The sequence below is a fragment of the Bos indicus genome, chromosome 13, assembly GCF_029378745.1.
Source record: "Bos indicus isolate NIAB-ARS_2022 breed Sahiwal x Tharparkar chromosome 13, NIAB-ARS_B.indTharparkar_mat_pri_1.0, whole genome shotgun sequence".
Classification (NCBI taxonomy): Eukaryota; Metazoa; Chordata; class Mammalia; order Artiodactyla; family Bovidae; genus Bos; species Bos indicus.
In genome coordinates, this window is record NC_091772.1 from 60,551,036 (window position 1) to 60,572,574 (window position 21,539).

General features: G+C 39.0%; 1 protein-coding gene across 3 annotated transcripts in view; it reads left to right on the forward strand.

Annotated features, from left to right (window-relative positions):
• CSNK2A1 (casein kinase 2 alpha 1) overlaps positions 1–21,539 on the forward strand; it is a 57,799-nt gene that overhangs the window by 11,898 nt on the left and 24,362 nt on the right. For 2 of the 3 annotated variants that reach the window (XM_070801442.1, XM_070801443.1), the window contains one exon: positions 20,741–20,952. The exons of the other annotated variant lie outside the window; for it this stretch is intronic. In XM_070801442.1, coding sequence (XP_070657543.1) covers positions 20,852–20,952 — 101 coding nt within the window. In that variant the 5' untranslated portion in view covers positions 20,741–20,851. The remainder of the gene's footprint in view (positions 1–20,740; positions 20,953–21,539) is intronic. 3 annotated transcript variants of the gene reach the window in all.

Here is a 21,539-nt window from a genome sequence, read left to right on the forward strand (position 1 = left end):
TGTGAAGCAAAACAAGTTCCCTTGTATAAAATTGGTGTCCTCATCTGACTCTGAATGCCACTGTATCTTTTCTGGGAACTGACACTTTGTTAATCATTCATCAGGCATGGGTCTCCTGCTTTAACATAAATTGAAACCGAGGATACATTGTCTTCCCCTCTTCCTTTCGGCAATAATGGGATATACTTAAAATTTTTAATTGTTTAATATTTATGTAAATTATGAAGTTAGCTCCCCCGCCCCTTTTTGACCATGCTGTGCAGCCTGCAGCCTCTTCCCAACCAGGGATCAAACCTGTACCCTCTGCAGTAGAAGCATGGAGTCCTAACCACTGGACCACCAGGGAGTTCCCATCAAGTTAACTTTTAAAAATTGATATTTTGCAGTGTTAAAAATACACCTCTCCTTTTGTCTAACTTAGCAATTCTTAATTCTGCTGGGGTTTACAGATTTATCTGAGCCTGTAGTGAAAGCTACAGATCTTTATTTCAAAAAATGTACTGTACACGCTACTTTGTATTACTTTAGGGAACTCATGGACTTCCAATCTCATTGATGAATTCCAGTTTGAAATAATTTGTTTACTCCAAATAACAGTTTCCCCTTTTTATTATTTTTAATACAGTAACACTTGTATGATTTATCGTTTTTCACAATTTTTTAAATTGAAATATAGTTAATGTACAGTGTTGTGCCAATCTCTGCTGCACAGCAGAGTGACTCAGTTTTACATATGTGTGCATTCTTTTTTTTTTTAATATTCTTTTCCATTATGGTTTATCCCAGGAGATTGGATATGGTTGCCTGTGCTATATAGTAGGATCTTGTTTATGCATTCTAAATGTTGTAGGTTGCATCTACCAACCCCAGATTCCCAGCCCACCCCTCTTCTTTCCCCCCTCCTCCTTGGCAACCACAAGTCTGATCTCTGTGTCTATGAGGCTTTCTCTGTTTTGTAGATAGGTTCAGTTGTGCCATATTTTGGGTTCCACATACAGCTGATGTCATACGATATTTGTTTTTCTGACTTACTTCATGTAGTTTTAATAATCTTGCATCCATGTGGCTGCATATGTCATTTTTATGGCTGAATAGTATTCCATTGTGTATACACTACATCTTCTTTATCCCTTCATCTGTTGATCAACATTTAGGTGGTTTCCATGTTTTGGCTATTGTGAATAGTGCTGCTATGAATGTAGGGTTGCATATATCTTTTTGAATTACAGTTTTGTCCAGGTATATGCCAAGGAGTAGGATTGCTAGATCATTCTATTTTTAGTTTTCTGAGAAACCACCATACAGTTTTCCATAATAACTGTATCAAACTTACCTTTGATACTTATGTTTCCACCTATAGGGTAGGAGAGTTCTCTCTTCTTCACACCCTCTCCAGCATTTGTTATTTGTAGACTTTTTAATGATGGCCATTCTGACTAGTGTGAGGTGGTACCTCATTGTAGTTTTGATTTGCATTTCTCTAGTAATTAGTGATGTTGAGCATCTTTTCATGTATCTACTGGCCATCTGTAGGGCTTCCCAGATGGTACTAGTGGTAAAGAACCCACCTGCTAATGCAGGAGACATAGAGATGTAAGTGTGATCCCTGGGTTGAGAAAATTCCTTGGAGGAGGGCATGACAACCCACTCCAGTATTCTTTTCTGGAGAATCCCATGGACAGAGGATCCTGGTGGATTACAGTCCATAGGGTCGCAAAGAGTCAGACACAATTAAAGCAACTTAGCATGCACGTACGCTCTAGCCATTAGTATGTCTTCTTTGGAGAAATGTCTGTTAAGGTCTGTTTGTTTTTGCTGTTGTTGAGTTGTATGAACTGTTTGTTTATTTTGGAGATTAAGCCCATGTCAATTTGCAAATATTTGCAGATAGTTTCTCCCATTCCTTAAATTGTCTTTTCATGTTTTGTTTTGGTTTGGTTTTTCAGTTTCTTTAGTTGTTGTTTTCCTTTGCTGTGCAAAGTCATGTGTTTGATTAGATCCCATTTTTGTTTTTATTTCTTTTGCCTTGGGAGACTGACCTAAGAAAATACTGGTACAATTCATGTCAGAGTATATTTTGCCTTTATTTTCTTCTAGGAGTTTTATAGAGTTGTGTCCTATGTTTAAGTCTATAAAGCATTTTGAATTTATTTTTGTGCATAGTGTGAGGGTGTGGTCTAACTTCATTGATTTACTTTCCCAGCACCATTTGCTGAGAAAGAATATTTTATATTCTTGCCAGCTTTGTCAAGGATTAATTGCCTCTAGGTGTATGGCTTTATCTCTGGGCCCTATTCTGTTACATTGATCCATATGGCTGGTTTTGTATCAATACCACACTGTTTTGATTATTGTAGCTTTGTAGTATTGTCTGCTTTCCTGTGGCTCAGACTGCAAAGAATCTGCCTACAGAGCAGGAGACCCGAGTTCAGTCTCTGGGTTGGGAAGATCCCCTAGAGAAGGGAATGGCAAGCCACTCCAGCATTCTTGCCTGGAGAATCCAATGAACAGAGGCAGGCTACAGTCCATGAGGTCACAAAGAGCTGGACACAACTGAGCGACTAACACATACACACATATATACATACATAGTATTGTCTGCGGTCTGGGAGAATTATACCTCTTGCTTTGTTTTTTATTGCTTAGGTGTCACAGTATCCAACAAATGTTTTCTGCATGGTATTCTGTGTGTCAGCTTCAGTGGTAGACTCCTGAGGATGCAAAGGCAATATTCTCTGCCTTTGAAGCTTTGTTTGGCTAGGGCGACAGATGTGTAAACAGTACAGTGACAGTGCTAAATGGAAGAGATACGCAATATATGCTGTTGGAGTAGAGGGAGGAGGGTCTTGATCACTGAAAATTGTCTATAAATTTAGTCAGTTCTGTATTTTCTAATTGGCTGAAAACATACTGCGAACTACTCCATGATTTTTGTTTTTTAAGCTCTAATTGAACTAGTAATGGAAACTAAATCAAGGAGCAAATGGTCTTAAATTGAGAGCTTAAATGGGCTTATTACTGTTGCATCTGATTATGCTGAACATTTTCTTTGCCTGTATTTTTCCCTAGTTATCTTTTTTAAATAGTTTTATTTATATATTTATTAATTTATATGTTTAGTGAAGGTCAGGGATTGCTAACTGAAATACCTGCAGGAGTCAGGCCAGTAAGATAAATGTGTAGAATTGTCCAGGTTTACCTATGGCATCTTTGACTGCATAATCAGTCAGCAGATCCAAAGTGATGTGGTCAATGCCGGAATGCAGAATCATTGTTAGCAAAAAGACAGACCTACCTATCTTTTCTCATTTCTTCTTATAAGAAACTAAACATTAATTTGGTTTTTAGTGTTGGCAATCAAATCACACTTAAAAATACTAATTATTTATCATGAAAATCTTTAACACATAATTCAATTTAATAGCTGATTGACTTTTTAAAAACACTGTGGAAAATTTGCATAGAATGTTCATAGCAGCATTAGTCATAATGTCCGTAAAGTGAAAACAAATGTCCATCAACTGATGAATGGATGAACAAAATGTGGTATATTCTTACAGTGGATTCAGCTGTAAAAAGGGATGAACTATTATAAAGCTACATCATGAATGAACCTTGAAAACATGCTAAATGGAAGAAGCCAGACACTTAGAGTTATGTATTGTGTGATTCTGCTTTTATGAAATGTCCAGAATAGGCAAATCTATAAAGACAGAAAGCGGATGAATAGTTGTTAAGACGTGGAGGGGGGGAGTGGAGAGTTATTAGGAGTGACTACTGTGGGATGTTTGTTTTCTTTGGAAGTGAAGGTAATCATATGGTAGTGATGGTTGCATGTTAAAAACATTAGAAAAACCACTGAATTGTGCACTTTAAAATAATAGATGTGATGTTGTGTGGATTTTATCTCAGCTTTAAAAAGTGGATGAAAAGAGACTGCATGAGCTAAATAGAGTATATATGTTTGCTGTAAAGCAGAATGAATAGGTTTTGAATCTAGACAGAATATTTTAAAGTCACTTGCCCTCTGTGACATTGTAAAAGTTGTTCAGATTCACCTGTTGTAACATGGGAAAGGTATTACATAGGTCTGGGCTTCCCTGGTGGCCCAGCTGGTAAAGAATCTGTCTGCAGTGCAGGAGACCTGGGTTTGATCCCTGGGTTGGGAAGAACTCCTGGAGGAGGGAATGGCTACCCACTGCAGTATCCTTGCCTGGAGAATTCCATGGACAGGAGCTTAGTAGGCTACAGCCCATGGGGTCACAAAGAGTTGGACACGACTGAGTGACTTTCACTTTCACTGGGCTTGTTATGTTCAGAAGTGATCATTTTAAATCCCAAGAAACAGTATAGGTATAGACATTCACATTTCTTTAGATTTGGAAGCTGGATAGATGATGTTTGCTGTCCTGTTTCCAACCTATTTGTTTTTGGCAAGTCTCCGAAGAATTGATGCTTTTGAACTGTAGTGTTGGAGAAGACTCTTGAGAGTCCCTTGGACTGCAAGGAGATCCATCCAGTCCATTCTAAAGGAGATCAGTCCTGGGTGTTCTTTGGAAGGAATGTTGCTAAAGCTGAAACTCCAGTACTTGGCCACCTCATGCGAAAGAGTTGACTCATTGGAAAAGACTCTGATGCTGGGAAGGATTGGGGGCAGGAGGAGAAGGGGACGACAGAGGATCAGATGGCTGGGTGGCATCACCAACTCGATGGACGTGAGTTTGAGTGAACTCCGTGAGTTGATGATGGACAGGGAGGCCTGGCGTGCTGCAATTCATGGGGTCACAAAGAGTCAGACACAACTGAGCGACTGAACTGAACTGAATTGAGGACAACCCACCCTATTTTTTATTGATTATTGATCATCTGCAAGAAGTATGATTGTCTCCTAGGTAACCTGCCTCCATGATAATAAAGGAGGGAGAGGGAGAGACTGTTACTCCTTATATCCTGCAGTTTCCTCAGTGGAATCAGATAGGTTAAATGACAGTCCCAGAGCCATATTTGGTCTTCATGGCTCAAGTGTTCCTGTTCTTTCTACCACCTCATGAGGCCTTATAAATTCAAGGTTCATGTTTTTCAGTAACAGAGCACTATATTGTTTCTGTAGTTCTATCAAGGATGCTCATCACATGGGTAAATTACATGGCCTCATAAAAGCTCATGGCTCTAAAGAAGCATCTCCCACACATATTGACTAAATTCATATCTCATTGGGAAGTGATAGTATGACTGTTTTACTTCTGGTGTTAGTGATGTGTGTGATAAAATTTACATGTAAGACCGAAGAGCAACTTTAAAATCAGCTACAGATCAAATACCCACTGTACAGCCAAACTGCTTTTCTCATTGTTGAAGAGGAGCAGATCCATATGCAGACAGGTTTGATTTTTGCCAGTATATTGTCTGTTGCTGTCTTAATATCAGTTCATCAAATATTCATGAAACATATTCAGCATGGCTAGGCACAGTGATAAAAAGTGTTATAGAAATATTAAGCTACGCAGTAGGAAAACTGCATAGCTTAGGATGGAAAGGAGGAGAAGGCAATGGCAACCCACTCCAGTACTCTTGCGTGGAAAATCCCATGGACGGAGGGGCCTGGTGGGCTGCAGTCCATGGGGTCGCTAGGAGTCGGACACGACTGAGCGACTTCACTTTATTTTTTCACTTTCATGCTTTGGAGAAAGAAATGGCAGCCCACTCCAGTGTTCTTGCCTGGAGAATCCCAGGGACGGGAGAGCCTGGTGGGCTGCCGTCTATGGGGTCGCACAGAGTCGGACATGACTAAGGCCACTTAGCAGCAGCAGCAGCAGCAGGATGGAAAGGAGGTTGAAAAGTGATAGCCAATTATCATAGTGATTGAAATGGAAATGGCTAGATATTCAGGATTTTCATTTCTTCTTGTATCAGCTTTGCTAAGTCTTTTTCCTTTCCATATTTCAAATTTGTCCCTCATGTTATCCTATGTTTTAGGATACGGCATATGATAGAATTTTCCCCCTTTTTTAAATTTTATTTTTTTAATTAATATACAGTAAAACTGATTTCCTTTCTGTGTGTTAGTCACTCAGTCGTGTCCAACTCTGCAACTCCATGGGCTGTAGCCTGCCAGGCTCCTCTGTCCATGGAATTCTCCAGGCAAGAATACTGTAGTGGGTGGCCATTCCCTTCTCCAGGAATCTTCCCAACCCAAGGAGCAAACCCAGTCTCCTGCCTTGCAGGCAGATTCTTTACTGTGTGAGCCACCAGGGAAGTAGCCACCATCACAACCAAGACATAGAACAATTCTATCACCTCCCAATATTACCCAGCCTCCCACCCCTATTCTCTGGCAACCACTCTTCTATTCTCAGTTATTATAGTTTTATCTTTTTGAGAATGTTACATAAATTGAATCAGGCAATATATAATATTTTGAAAACTGGCTTATTTATTGCTTTTGAGATTCATTGAAATTATGTATACCAGTGGTCAGTTCCTTTTTATCGTTAAGTAGAATGGCACTGTATGGATGGACAACAGTTTGCTTATCCATTTAAGATTTTTTTGGTGATTATTAGTTGAGCTGCTGTAAATGCACTTGTATAGGCTTTATGAACATGGTAGGGTTGCCAGGTTATATGAAAATTTGTAACTTTCTAAGAAACTGCCAAACTGTTTCCAGAAGGGCTTTGCTATACTAGTTTGCATTCCCACTAGCAGTGTAAGAGAGTATTCAATTGTTCCATATCTCTCTAGCACGTAGTATTGTCTGTATTTAACTTTTAATTGGAAATAATTTTAAACTTACAGGAGTTGCAAAGATAGAATCCTCACATACCCTTCACCCAACTTCCCCTAAAGTTAACATATCACATAACCATGACACTTTATTGAACTAAGAAATTAGCACTGATACACTGTTAATTAGCACTGTTAATTAAATTGTGGGCTGTATTTCGATTTTTACCAGTTATGTCCTTTTCTTATATTTTCCCTGACTCAATCCTAGAATCAGCCATTTCTCTGAAGAGCCCTCATTCCTTTTTATTGGAGAAAGGTATTGAGAAACCAAGGTTTGGACGCTACTGATTCCTGTTGCTATTCATTAGCACAGCTTCTAGGTGCTCTCATTGGATGGAGCTAGGAATTTGCAACCAGTAATGTCCACTCTTTGTCGTGGACAGTTCTGTGGGTTTTGAGAATACTTAGAGTAGCAAATTAATAGTAAACAGAACAGTAGCATTTCCATGTGTCAGTCATTCTTGTTCTGTCTTTTTCGGTACGTCTTACTGGAAACATAGAATATCTAGCTTTTTGGATCTGGCTCCTTAACAAATATATATTTATTCATCCATGTTGTACAAATAAATAACTTATTTTCCATTGTGTAATTATACATATACCATTTGTTTATCCATTCACCTAGACATCTTGGTTGTTTCCCCTTTTTTTTTTTTTGGCAATTATGAATAAAGCTTCTGTCTACATTTGTATGCCAGTTTTTGTGTGAACATACATTCACTTGAGTAAATACCTGGGGGGGAATGCTGAGTTTATGGTAAGTGTTTATGTAACATTGTAATCAGTGACCAAATTTTTCCAAGGTTCCTGTACCATGTTATAGTCTCATCAGAAGTCAGTCAGTTTCTGTTGTTCTAATTTAGTTTCTGTTACATCCTCACCAGCTTTTGGTGCTGTCTTTTTTTTATTTGACTATTTTAATATATAGTGTATCTCACTTCTTTGTGTGGTTGCACTGGCTTTTCATTGCTACACGCGGGCTTTCTCTAGTTGTGTCAGGTGGGGGCTGCTCCTTATTGCCGTGCATAGGCTTCTCATTGCACGGGCTGCTCTTGTTGCAGCGCACAGGCTCCAGGTGCATGGGCTTCAATAGTTGCAGCACGCGAGCTCAGTAGTGGCATTTGGGCTTAGGTGTTCCACAGCATGTGGGATTTTCCCGGAGCAGAGATCGAACCCGTGTCCCCTGCATTGGCAGGTGGATTCTTAACCATCAGGGAAGCCCTGAAATGGGCTATTTTTAAAATATTCTGTTCCCTGCAGATAGTCTGAAGTTTATTTCATTTCTGTAAGGGTGGTCAACGTAGTTGTTTCCTTGAGTTTGAGATCAGAAGTCTGTAGGGTTTTTTTTTGTTGTTGTTAAATGTTCTTTTTCTGCTAGTTCTTACTCTGTTACAAGCTGGATGTTGTATTTGAGAAATTATTTATTTATAAGATTCATTTGAAGCCCATAGCAAGGTTGTTTTCTCCACAGAGAACTTGCTTGTGTCAGGTTATCTGTGGACACAGGTGATCTAGAGGTCACCTTAAAACAGGCTTCACTGAAGATACTCCCTCTGTAGTAGGACTGTAACTCTTCCCTGAATCTTTTACTTTCTGTTCACTTCCACCCTAAGATTGTGACTCTGAAGTCTCAGCTTATTGTGACAAATCGCCTTTCTCCTCCCTCCTTCCCTCCTCCCTTCCATTTATTTACCTGTTTACTAATTATGAATAAATTTTTAATAATAAATATGTATTCATTATTTATTATGACTCCTTACCTTGTCAGAACCCTGGGGCTTTGCTTTCTGTCAGAACAACGTTCTAATTTTAGGGGATCAAACAAAGACCCTTTGTGCTTCCTTGTTTGCTTTCTTCTCTGAGTTCTCATTTTCTCTTCACTTTTGGCTGTATGCTTGTTTGTCAGATGTAAAGAACAGACTTGTGGACTCGGGGAAAGAAGGAGTGGAATGAATTGTGAGAATAGCATGGAAACACGCACATTACCCTATGTAAAATAGATAGCAAGTGGGAATTTGCTGTTTGACACAGGGAGCTCAACCCAGTGCTCTATGACAACCTTGAAGATGGAATGGGGAGGGAGATGAGGGCGTTGTTCAGGAGGGAGGGGATACATGTATACCTATGGCTGATTCATGATGATGTATGGCAGAAACCAACACATTATTATAAAGCAATTATTCTCTAATTAAAAAAAAAATTTTTTTTTAAGTGAGACAGATGAGCAGAGGAAGAGGGAAGTGGCGGGGAGGGGGGGTGTTAAAGCCATTATCTTCGTTCCTCAGTAGGAAACTTCACCTAGTCTGCCATTACTGAAAACAGGAGTTACCTGCAAAAACCTTGATTTCTTATTTTTAAAACTGAGAAGGAATCACACTTTTAAGGATCATCTACATACTCTAGCTACTTGCCCTTTCTAGGCATTTTCCTTTGTGACCTCGGCATCTCTACAGTAGAACTGATTTGTTTGAGGAGTAGAAAAGGAAAGAATGAGATCTCGAGTGCAGTGGTTGTGAATTAATCATTATTTCAGGACAGAGGAGAGAGGCACACACAGTAGCAGTGGAGTAGAGTGCGCTAAATCAGATATTAAAAGATTGTTGATCTGATATGCTTCTTATAGAGGACTACAGGGTATGCCAGCTTTTGGTCATTTGGGGATACAAATTACAGTCTTTAAAATTCCTAACTTGCTTAAAGAAGGGCTTTGTGATTTCTTGTTTTGGTGTTTTTCACCTGATAATTCCTGTGCATCCTTCAAAACTGAGTATAGGTGTTATTTCTTCCTTGACTGCCTTTCCCAAACATTGAGGTACTCCACAGATATTTATTGAATGCACGGTAATGGGTTGGTGGGTGACTTGACTTCCCTTCAATTCCTGCAAGAGTACCCTGACTTTATTCTTTCAAGTACTGATTGCTTGTGATTGTAATGGTCTGTTCTCTTTGTTGGAGGGCAGAGTTACTTTCTCTTTATTCTCTAGGGCCTAGAGAAAAGATCCCTTCCTGGCAATCAAGCATGTTTCCTGGTACATAGTAAGTATTAGATAAATGCTTAATGAGTGAACATCTGCTCTTGATGTGAAAGGAGTAGATAATTAGAAATTAAAAGCAACTGTGGACATTTGAAACAAGTAATTTTGTGTAGTGTTAACTACTTAGGCTCTTTTGGTATTCATTTGGCCTTCTAAACAGTGCTGCTTTGAAAGAGGAAAGGACAAGTTTGTATGACTAAATGTTTGCTTTTGCTTCTACAGCAAGGCAAAAACATATACATAGTTTGTTCCACAAATCCTCTCACTAATTTATGCTGCTTGGTTGCTGAGAAGAGGTCATTGTCTGCCACTGCTTCAAAGGTGTTTTTTCCTCATACAACTGCTTTTCCTCTAAACGAGAAGACCTAAATCATGTAGTCAATGCAGTATAAGCACATTCCTCATTCTTTACGGTAGAATTCATCTTTGTCCTGTCTGGATGATTATGAGCTGTTGTTTGTTCACCATGGTTGATAGAGGGATGGAAGGGGTAATTTTAATTTTTTTTAAGATGGAGACCATCAGTAAATTTTAGGCTTAAAAGACCTAGAACTGTTTCACGGCTTGGAAATTGTTGAAAGTTTCAGAATAATCTTTTCCAGTTCTCATACTAGAAAATTGATCCATAAAAATATATTTAGCACAAATAACTGATTAGACTTATGCAGTTTTCTGATTTTGGACCATTTACTAAGCCTATAATTTTCTTTTTTAGTTACCAGATTGAAAAACGGAAATCAAATGGAGTAGAAGAGATTAGAGGGAGAGACTGGCTGAAGAGGGCAAAAGGAATTATAATTGAAATTAATTAGTTCTGTTACATTTATGTCAATAAACTTATGATTTTGACAGTATATATTTTAGCCTGATGATTTAATAAGTTTTCCTTGCATTTTATTAAAGAATAGGTCAATCAGAGCCATGTAATTAGCTTTGGTTGCAGTTGTAGTCTGACTTTAGTTGGGAAACTTTTGTTAACAAGATAACTTTTCATAGTTGATTAATTGGCTTTTATTAGGCTAAACTTAACGGACAAAACTTAGCCATGTCTTCAGTTAGTCTGAGGGCTTTTGAAATAGAAGTGATCTGAAATTGTTAACCACAAAAGTTGCATCTATTATGCATTACATGGGGACAGGAAAGACTAAGTAAGGTCATTTAAAATAGAAATTAAAAGGAAAGGTGATGCTTGTTCTATAAGTTATATATTTTTTAAGGTACACTTGATTGTGAGTGGTAGATAGGAGAATTGACCTTCAGAACTCAAGCAGTTTCCCTGACTTTTCAGATAAGCCATTGTAAAAATTGCTAAACTAGATTTCTTAGTATTCTCTTAATTCTAATTGTTGTGTGAAAAAAAGACAAATTTTAACTGTGGCCCTGTTATTTGATAGAAAAAGCTGTACTGGGAAGGGGGAGAGAGTGGAAGGAAGAATTACTCAAGAGCCCTTGAGTTAATCTTTTAGTTTTCCTAGCTCTGTACCAGATGACCTGAAGTGTTTAGGGGTACACTGCCTTTTGGAGGCAACTTCATTTATGTTTCAGTTTTTGGATAAGAAACCAACATTGATTTAATTGATGAATAATATTTACTGAACATCCTACAAAATGCAATGCCTTGGGCTGGGTACTGTAATGTAAAAAGATGGATTAGATAGTGAATCTTGACTTCAAGGAGTTAAAGGCATAATAAGGAAATTAAAGTTTGAAGACTACCATATGATGTAGGAAGTGGTAGGTTCGATAGGAATGTAAAGACACCTTGAAGGCCAGTCATCTGGGATTTGAATCCCAGCTCCATCTCTACTGGATGGTCTTGGTAAAGCTGCTGAATTTACTTAGGCTGTTTTCTTACCTGTAGATTAGGAAAAGAAATGCCTGCCACATAGAATACTAGGGGAGAGGTGGGGGGTAGATATTTTAAAGCTGGAAAACTTTTAGCTCCAGACTTGTAATACCTAATTGCCTGTTCAGTTCTCTTTTTAACATGTCAAAGAACCATTCTAACCTTACGTTCAAAAGCTGACTTGTGAGCTGTCTTCCAGAATGTTTTCTATCTCCCTGAACGGCATCAACAGTCTCTTTAGCCAGACATCTGAAAGTCACTTCCACTCCTTACACCATTAATCCAGTCCACCCAGAGCTGTTGATTTTACACGATAAATTTTGTTCATCTTAATTAGTTCTTTTATCTCCATTGCTACCACCATAGGTCAGGCTTTCATCATCTCTGTCACATAGGCTACTGTTGATAACTTTCCTGTTTCCCCAAATGTATTCTCTCTGCCTGTCTCACACCAGCCAGAATAAACTTACTCAAAATGTACATACAGGTCACTTGTCTGTGTAAAACTCTTCAATGAATTTCCATTGTCCTTAATCTATAGGTAAAATCTTAAAGGCATGTTCATCTCACCCTTTTCTGCCTTGCTCATTATTATATTCCCACAGCCTAGCACAGTACTTCTTCATAGAAGATGCTCATATAGTTAAAGGGATGAACAAAGGAAGGAATGTCTGAAAGAACCAAATCTGTAGTTGAGAGATTTAGCTCATCCCTGTATTTCCTTCTTGTTAGGCTGCATGTAAATGTAGTTCAGTTGCTAAGTCGTGTCCAATTCTTTGCAACCTCATGAACTGGAGCATGCCAGGCATCCCTGTCCTTCACTGTCTCCTAGAGTTTGCTCATACTCATGTCCATAGAGTTAGTGATGCCATCCAACCATCTTATCCTCTGTTGCCTCTTCTCCTTTTGCCCTCAATTTTTCCCAGTATCAAGGTCTTTTCAATGAGTCCCAGCATCAGGTGGTCAAGGTATTGGAGCTTCAGCATCAGTCCTCCCAGTGAATAATCAAGAGTTGATGTCCTTTAGGATTGACTGGTGGTTTTGTTTGTTTGTTTTAACCCTAAATTAGTTATTTTTATTTATTTTATTTTTGGCTCTGCTGGATCTGTGGTATGGCACACAGGGTTAGTTCCCCACAGAATGTGGGATCTTCCCAGACCAGGGATGGAACCTACATCCACTGCATTGGAAGGCAGATTCTTAACTCCTGTATCACCAGGGAAGTCTTAGGATTGACTGGTTGGATCTCCTTGCTGTACAGGGGACTCTCAGGAGTCTTCTCCACCACCACAGTTCAAAAGCATCAGTTCTTCAGCGCTCATGCTTCTCTGTGGCCCAACTCTCACATCCATACATGACTACGGGAAAAACCATAGCGTTGACTAGACAGACCTTTGTCAGCAAAGTGATATCTCTGCTTTTTGCTATCTAGGTTTGTCAGAGCTTTTCTTCCAGGGAACAAGGGTCTTTTAATTTCATGACTGCAGTCACCATCCCGAGTGATTTTGGAGCCCAAGAAAATAAAATCTGTAAACAGTTCCTAGTTGTTCCCCATCTATTTGCTGTAAAGTGTTAGGACTAGATGCCATAATCTTAGTTTTTTGTATGTTAAGCCAGCTTTTTCACTCTCTTCTTTCACCTTCATTTAGAGGCTATTTAGTTCTTCTTCACTTTCTGCCATTAGAGTGATATTTTCTGCATATCTGAGGATGCTATTTCTCCTGGCAGTTTTGATTCCAGCTTGGAATTAATTGAGCCCAGCATTTTGCATGATGTACTCTGCATAGAAATTAAATAAGCAGTGTGACAGTATACAGTCTTGACATACTCCTTTCCCAGTTTTCAACCAGTCCGTGGTTCCATGTCTGGTTCTAACCATTGCTTCCTGACCTACATACAGGTTTCTCAGGAGACAAGTAAGGTGGTCTGGTATTCCCATCTCTTGAAGAATTTTTCACACAATCAAAGGCCTTATCGTAGTCAATGAAGCAGAAGTAGATGTTTATCTGGAATTCCCTTGCTTCTTCTGTGATCCAACAGATATTGGCAGTTTGATCTCTTGTTTCTCTGCCCTTTCTAAATCTAGGTTCTACATCTGGAAGTTTTCGGTTCATGTACTGCTGAAGCCTAGCGTGAAGGATTTTGACCATTACCTTACTAGCATGTGAAATGACCACAGTTGTACAGTAGTTTGAACAGTCTTTGGCATTGCCTTTTTTTGGAATTGGAATAAACACTAACCGTTTGCAGTCCTGTGGCCACTACTGAGTTTTCCAAGTTTGCTGACATATAGAGTGCAGTTCTTTAACAGTATCATCTTTTAGGGTTTGAAATAGCTCAGCTGGAATTCCATCACTTCCACTAGCTTTATTCATAATAATGCTTTTTAAGGCTCACTTGACTTCACTCTCCAAGATGCTCGGTTCTGATGAGTGACCACATCATTGTGGTTATCCAGGTCATTAAGACCTTTTTTGTGTAGTTCCTCTGTGTATTTTTGCATGAAATGTTCCCTTGGTATCTCTAAGTTTCTTGAAGAGATCTCTAGTCTTTCCCATTCTGTGTTTTCCTCTAATTCTTTGCACTGTTCACTTAAGAAGGCTCTCTTATCTCTCCTTGCTCTTCTTTGAAACTCTGCATTCAGTTGAATTTATCTTTCCATTTCTCCTTTGCCTTTCACTTCTTTTCTCAGCTATTTGTAAGGCCTCCTCAGACAACCATTTTGCCTTTTTACCTTTCTTTTTCTTTGGGATGGTTTTGGCCACCACCCCCTGTATAGTAATATGGATCTCTGTCCATAGGTCTCCAGGCACTCTGTCTACCAGTTGTAATCTCTTGAATCTGTTCATCCCCTCCACTGTATAATCATAAGAGATTTGACTTAAGTCATAGCTGAATGACTTAGTGGTTTTCCCTGCTTTCTTGAATTTACACCTGAATTTTGCGATAAGGAGTTCATGATATGAGCTACGTCAGCTCCAGGTCTTGTTTTGCTGACTGTATAGAGCATGTGAATATCCATACATATTTATAGAGGTGCAAGTGAAGTAGTATTTCTGAGTTAGAATAATTTTTATCATCTTTTTTCCATCTTCACATCCCCTCTTTACTCCGTTCCATCACCCTCCCTCACCCCTCCTTGTACCATTTTACTTATCTGAAGTTGCTGGGCTATGTAGTTCAGAAATATACACATGCACACACACCCATTTTCTTCTCCCCACATAATTAACGAAGGCCAGCTATTTGAAATTCATGTGAATGACTCTTACTCTAAGCAGATTACTTGGTATGCATGACAATAAAGTAAAGTACTGCTTTGAGTTGCTGCAAAACAACCATTTGTCCTCCCAGTGGAGGATCAAATCCCCCTGTTCATAAATTAGGTCCCTGTTGATGAGGCACAAAGCTGCAAATGTCAGTTAAGCAGGTATTTGAGGATCTCAGGAGTTTCGTTAGTGAATAGTCTTGCTCTGCTCTTCTCAGAGAATACCAAGGCTGTATGAGAGCCGAAGACTTGGTGGTTAGAGTGTGATTGATATTTGGTCTATTAAAGGAGTTCGGGAATATTTTCCACTTGAGTCAGATGATTTCCATGGAGAAATGAGTCTCATTTTGTAATGGCGTGTCCACCCATAAGTTGGCTCTCAGAGGCTGGGAGTTAACCTCAACTCCTATAATTTTTGTAAATGAAGTGAAGAAAACTAAAATTGAAGAGCACAGCCTTTAAAGGCCAGGCTTCTGCTTATTAGTTTCCACAACAATGGTATAGTAAGCATTTAATGTTAATTTACATTGTATTTGGTGTTTCTGAGCCCTTTTTAGAAGAATATCTCACTTGAGTAAGTGCAATTAGACAAGTTTTATAAGTGATGAATCAAAGCTGGAAGAAGCCCAGTAGAGGTCCTGCAGTCAATTAGGGATTTGAACCTAGGACTTGACTACTCATTTCATCACCCTATTGCATCTAATCCCAGTTATTAAATTTGTGCTGATTTTGTAAACTTGTTAAGTTCATAGGGGAAGAGCTTTGAGACCCACAGTTAAAGGTCGTGTTATAGGTATAGAATATCAACAGAAAGAATAAATTTTAAAGCAGTATAGAAACTGAAGAGGAAGATACTGTTGCAGAGAAGAAGGTAAGAATTTAAAAGTATCTAATATCATTATAATTTATAAATTCCCAGGACAGTATTTCTCCTGGCTTAATGCTGTTGTCTCTACTGTTTTGGCTGTCTGTGCATATACACACACCTTTACTCATCTCCCTAGTGTCTTTTGCTGTTTTTAGTGCAGGGATAATAAATCACCAAGAAACCAACAGCCCTAAAGCACAAATGACCTTGTTTCTTTGGGAAAAAGGAAAGTTAAAAGTGTCTGCTTTCTGGTTTTTTGCTTGTTTGGGGTATATGTGTCTGTTTATAATTAATCGATATTAGATAAAGATAAATTAGGTTATTATCACTCAGGTTGTTTTATAAAACCAAAGAAATAATTTGGAAATATTTTAAAGGCAGTTTTGGTCCACTTCTTAATAACTATCTGAACCATGTTGTTGTAATTTCTGGCCATATAAATTGTATACTTAAGGGACAGCAGAGGTCAGCAGAGGTGGTTATATTGGGTTTTATGAATGGGGGAATCCATAAGTAGACAAATGGATCTTTTGGCCTCAGGTATTGTGAGGGGAGTGGGAGTATCACTGTTTGCTACACTTCTGGAGTATATCGTTAACCCTTGCTCTGGTCTCTCATGCTCTTCCTCTAAAGCCTTAAGCCACTGAAACTAGGTATAAGGAGACAACACTGGTTTCTCTTTTGGTGTAATAGCTAAGCTCCAACTTAAATACAAAGTGGAGAGAACATGCAGATTGCTGTAAATGAGTTCTCAAGTAGGCAGAATTCTACACACTTTATTAACTTACTGAATCATCACCACAAACCTGAGAGGTAAATAGTTATCTCTTGATGTGTAGTCTGGTTGAACATTGTCAGCTCCTTCTAACTGTGTGTCCTTTGGCAAGTTACTTTAATCTTTTCTTCACTATTTTCCTCATCCTGTAAATTGGAAATAATAGTAACCTTTCCTTACCATTTCCTCATGTGGTAAGGATTATGAAATATTCACACAAAGCACATAATGAATGCCTGTAGATGTTAGCTTTTGTTATCTAACTAGTTTATGATTACTTGGCAAAAACAAGTTACTGTCACAAGAAACAGAAGTTCGGTTTCTGGTCCTTATTCTGCTATTAAGTAGCTATGTGATTGTAGGCAAATTTTCCTCTGAGGTAAATGAGCCTCAGCTTTCTAATACTCGTTGTTTAAAAACTTTTTATTTGGAAGTAACTTCAAATTTACATGAGACCAAAATAAAAATAGTACGGATAGGACATCAAAAGCACAGACAAGACAGAAGAGACAGATTAGACTTCATCAAAATTTGAAAGTTTTGTGCATCAAAGAATACAATCAGCAGCTTACAAACACAAACCGCAGGGCTTCTTTGATGGCTCAGTGGTAAAGAACCCACCTGCAACCCAGGAGATGCAGGTTCGATCCGTGGTCTGGGAAGATCCCACTTGCCACGGAGCTACTAAGCCCATAAGCCACAACCACTGAGCCTGTGCTCTAGAGCCGATGCTCCGCAACAGGAGAAGCCACTGCACTGAGAAACCCGTGGACTGAACTAGAGAGTAGCCCCTGCTCTCCGCAACTAGAGAAAAGCCCACACAGCAACCGGGACCCATCACGGCCAAAAAACAAGTAAATTATTTTTTTTAAAAAGAGACAAATCACAGAACGTGAGAAAATATTTGCAAATAATATATCTGATAAGGGATTAATGTCCAAAATATATAAGGAACTTCTGCAGCTTCAGTTCAGTTCAGTCGCTCAGTCGTGTCCGACTCTTTACGACCCCATGAATCGCAGCACGCCAGGCCTCCCTGTCTATCACCAACTCCCGGAGTTCACTCAGACTCACATCCATCGAGTCAGTGATGCCATCGAGCCACCTCATCCTCTGTCGTCCCCTTCTCCTCCTGCCCCCAATCCCTCCCAGCATCAGAGTCTTCTCCAATGAGTCAGCTCTTCACATGAAGTGGCCAAAGTACTGGAGTTTCAGCTTTAGCATCATTCCTTCCAAAGAAATCCCAGGGCTGATCTCCTTCAGAATGGACTGGTTGGATCTCCTTGGAGTCCAAGGGACTCTCAAGAGTCTTCTCCAACACCACAGTTCAAAAGCATCAATTCGGCACTCAGCTTTCTTCACAGTCCCAACTCTCACATCCATACATGACCACAGGAAAAACCATAGCCTTGACTAGACGGACCTTTGTTGGCAAAGTAATGTCTCTGCTTTTCAATATGCTATCTAGGTTGGTCATAACTTTTCTTCCAGGGAGTAAGCATCTTTTAATTTCATGGCTGCAGTCACCATCTGCAGCTTAACCCCCCCACCCCAACCACCAAAGAAAAAACAGTTAAAATACTTGCATAGTCATCTCTGAATAAGATAAATGGCCGATAAACACTTGAAAAAGTGCTCAGTATCACTAATCGTTAGGAAAGTACCAGTCAAAATTACAATGAGATACTACTTTATACCTGTTAAGATGGCTGCTATTTTTTTTAAAAAGCTATTACTTGGAGAGGATGTGGAGAAATTGGAATCTTTGTGCATTGCTGTTGGGAATATAAAATGATGCAGCCACTGTGGAAAAGAGTGTGCTGGTTCCTCAAGAAATTAAAGGTAGCATTGCCATATGATCCACAATTCCACCCGGAAGAATTGAAAGCAGAAACTCCAGAAGATATTTGTACATCACTTTTTCTAGCAGCATTATGCACAATAGCCTAAAGGTAGAAACAACTCAGGTGTCTATTGATGAATCAATGGATAGACAAAAATATACGTACAATGGAGATATTCAGCCTTAAAGAGGAAGGAAATTCTGGCATATGCTACAACATGGATGAACTTGCTAAATGAAAAAAATGAGCCAAATGTAAAAGGACAAGTAGTCTACAATTCCAGTTGTATAAGTTACCTAGAGTAGTCAGACCGAGAATAGAATGGTGGTTATTAGGAGCGCGGGGACGAGGGAGTCGGTGTTCAATGAGTATGGAATTTCAGTTTGGCATGGTGAAAATTTCTGAGGATGGATGGATGTGATGATTGGACAAGAATTTGAAAGTACTTAATGCCTTTTAACTGTATGCTTAAAAATGTTTAAGTTGGTAAATTTTATATATATTTTACAATAGTTTTTAAAAATAACATGTTTCAGCAAAATAAAAATAGTACAAAGAACATGTTACCCCATTTGCTTTATCATGTGTAAGTATACTCTTGTACATACCTACTGTCTAAATTCCAGTTTTGTCATTTGACCTGATAGTATTGTTTTTTATAGCATTTCTCCCCCTCTAGTACAGGATACAGTCTAGTCTAGGGTAGGACATTGTATATAGTTGCCATGTCTCTTTCAGTTCAGTTCAGTTCAGTTCAATCTCTCAGTCGTGTCCGACTATTTGTGATCCCATGAATCGCCATGAATCGCAGCACGCCAGGCCCCACCAACTCCTGGAGTTCACTCAGACTCACGTACATTGAGTCAGTGAGTCCAGCCATCTCATCCTCTTTCTTCCCCTTCTCCTCCTGCCCCCAATCCCTCCCAGCATCAGAGTCTTTTCCAGTGAGTCAACTCTTCACATGAGGTGGCCAAAGTACTGGAGCTTCAGCCCCAGCATCATTCCTTCCAAAGAACACCCAGGACCGATCTCCTTTAGAATGGATTGGTTGGATCTCCTTGCAGTCCAAGGGACTCTCAAGAGTCTTCTCCAACACCACAGTTCAAAAGCATCAATTCGACACTCAGCTTTCTTCACAGTCCAACTCTCACATCCATACATGACCACAGGAAAAACCATAGCCTTGACTAGACGTACCTTTGTTGGCAAAGTAATGTATCTGCTTTTGAATATGCTATCTAGGTTCCTTTATCTTTTATAATATTTACATTTTTGGAGAGCACAGTATATTATTCCCCACTCCTGACTTTTCTTAATAGAAGCTTCCTCATTTTCTGTTTGTGTTTTCCTTGTAATTAGATTGAGGTTACACAGTCTAGGCCAAAATATGCACGGCCTAGAGACTCATTACATTTTTTAAAAATATGATTGTGTTTATTCAGATTTATGCATTGGACAGTGTCCCATCAAACAAACAGAGGGGAGTTCCCTCAATACATTTGTAGTTAAATGCAGAGTTAAGGGAATCAAGAAACACTATAGGACTCTTAGAGAATGGAGATAACTGGATTGGAGTGGTTGGTGATGAAGGAGACTTCATTTTTTACTGGTTTGGTAGAAAGCACGTTTCTGAAATTTCACCAGCTTTTCCTGGGTATAAAATTTTGCGTTAGTTCAGCCAATATATATTACCAATTTGTATTAAGCTTGCTCATATATTAAATAAATCAGGAGAAAATTAATGTTTTTTTAATGAAGTGTTTTTCTCAAATGATGATCACCAGCCTATCGATTATTACATAAGGTTCCCCAAATAATAAAATAACATTGAACTTTGATGTATGAGAGCAAGTGTTTATTCCCTTCCTGGTTTCATCAAATATTAGAGTAAGACTAAGGTTTATACTCAACTTTGCCACCATTCTAGAGCCGTTTAGCACCCCTCTTTGAGCTGTAGAAAACTGCTGAAAGCTTTTTGTAGAATGTGTAAATAGTAGCAATGGTGATGGGTGTAACCTCAATGCCATTCTTCGCTTTCAGACTGCAAGAGCATCCAAGCTTTTGATGAGGAGGTAACAGGCTACTTTGTAGGATAGGATCAGGGCCAGTATAGGCTTAGATATGTTTCTTAGAGTTCTGTTGTTTTACTTTTTCCCCATGTTTTAGGAAATACTGATTGGCACAGTTGGGATACATTCATTGGTTAACCAGTAGAGAGTCTGAGGTATACTTGAGACCATTACTGTAAGATGACTTTTTTTCTTCCCATATGCTTTTCAAAAATGGTTCCTTGGCATTTATGTGTTTTGTTTCTGCAGTTTTGAAGAAAACAGGTCTGAAACAAGGTCTTACTCCCCAGCTGCCTCTCAACACAGTGACTACCAGCTCTCCAGATACCAAGTCCAGCTTTGTCCGCCAACCTGTCTGACATGTCGGGACCCGTGCCAAGCAGAGCCAGAGTTTACACAGATGTTAATACACACAGACCCCGAGAGTACTGGGATTACGAGTCACATGTGGTGGAATGGGGGTAATAATTTCCATTCACTTCACTGTACTCATCCAAAGGGCTGACTGTGGTGAATTTGTTGAGTAATTTACGTCAGAAATTCCCTGACTGCATTTATAAACCTCAAGATTGAACCCAGTTTTTGGTTTCTTCTGCAATAAAGAAACAGGTTATTGGCTTTGGCAAATTAAAGTTTTGATGGGTTATCATTTAAAAATCATTTCAATCTTTTATTATTTTTTTCTCTGATATATATATAAAGCTGGTAACAAAGTTACCTATTAGCTTGCTCAGCTAAAGGCTTTGCAGTTAGATGAGAATTAATACTTGAGAGAGTTTGAAAATACTAGACTCTTACATAAAAGAATTTTTGAGGTCAGAGAATGTTGTCCCATGATGATACTGATGGATAAAACAGTTCTCCAGAAAGGTGTCCTCTTTCTGATGAGAAGCAAAATTAAAATCTTAAAACATTTGCCCTTATCATGAGACTAGCCATGTGTAACATGGAATTCAGCCCCTTTTCCATTCTGAACAGTTTCAGTCTGCCTGAACAGCTATATTTGCCCTTCTAATCCTCTGTGCAGTCTCATCTGGATTTTTGCATA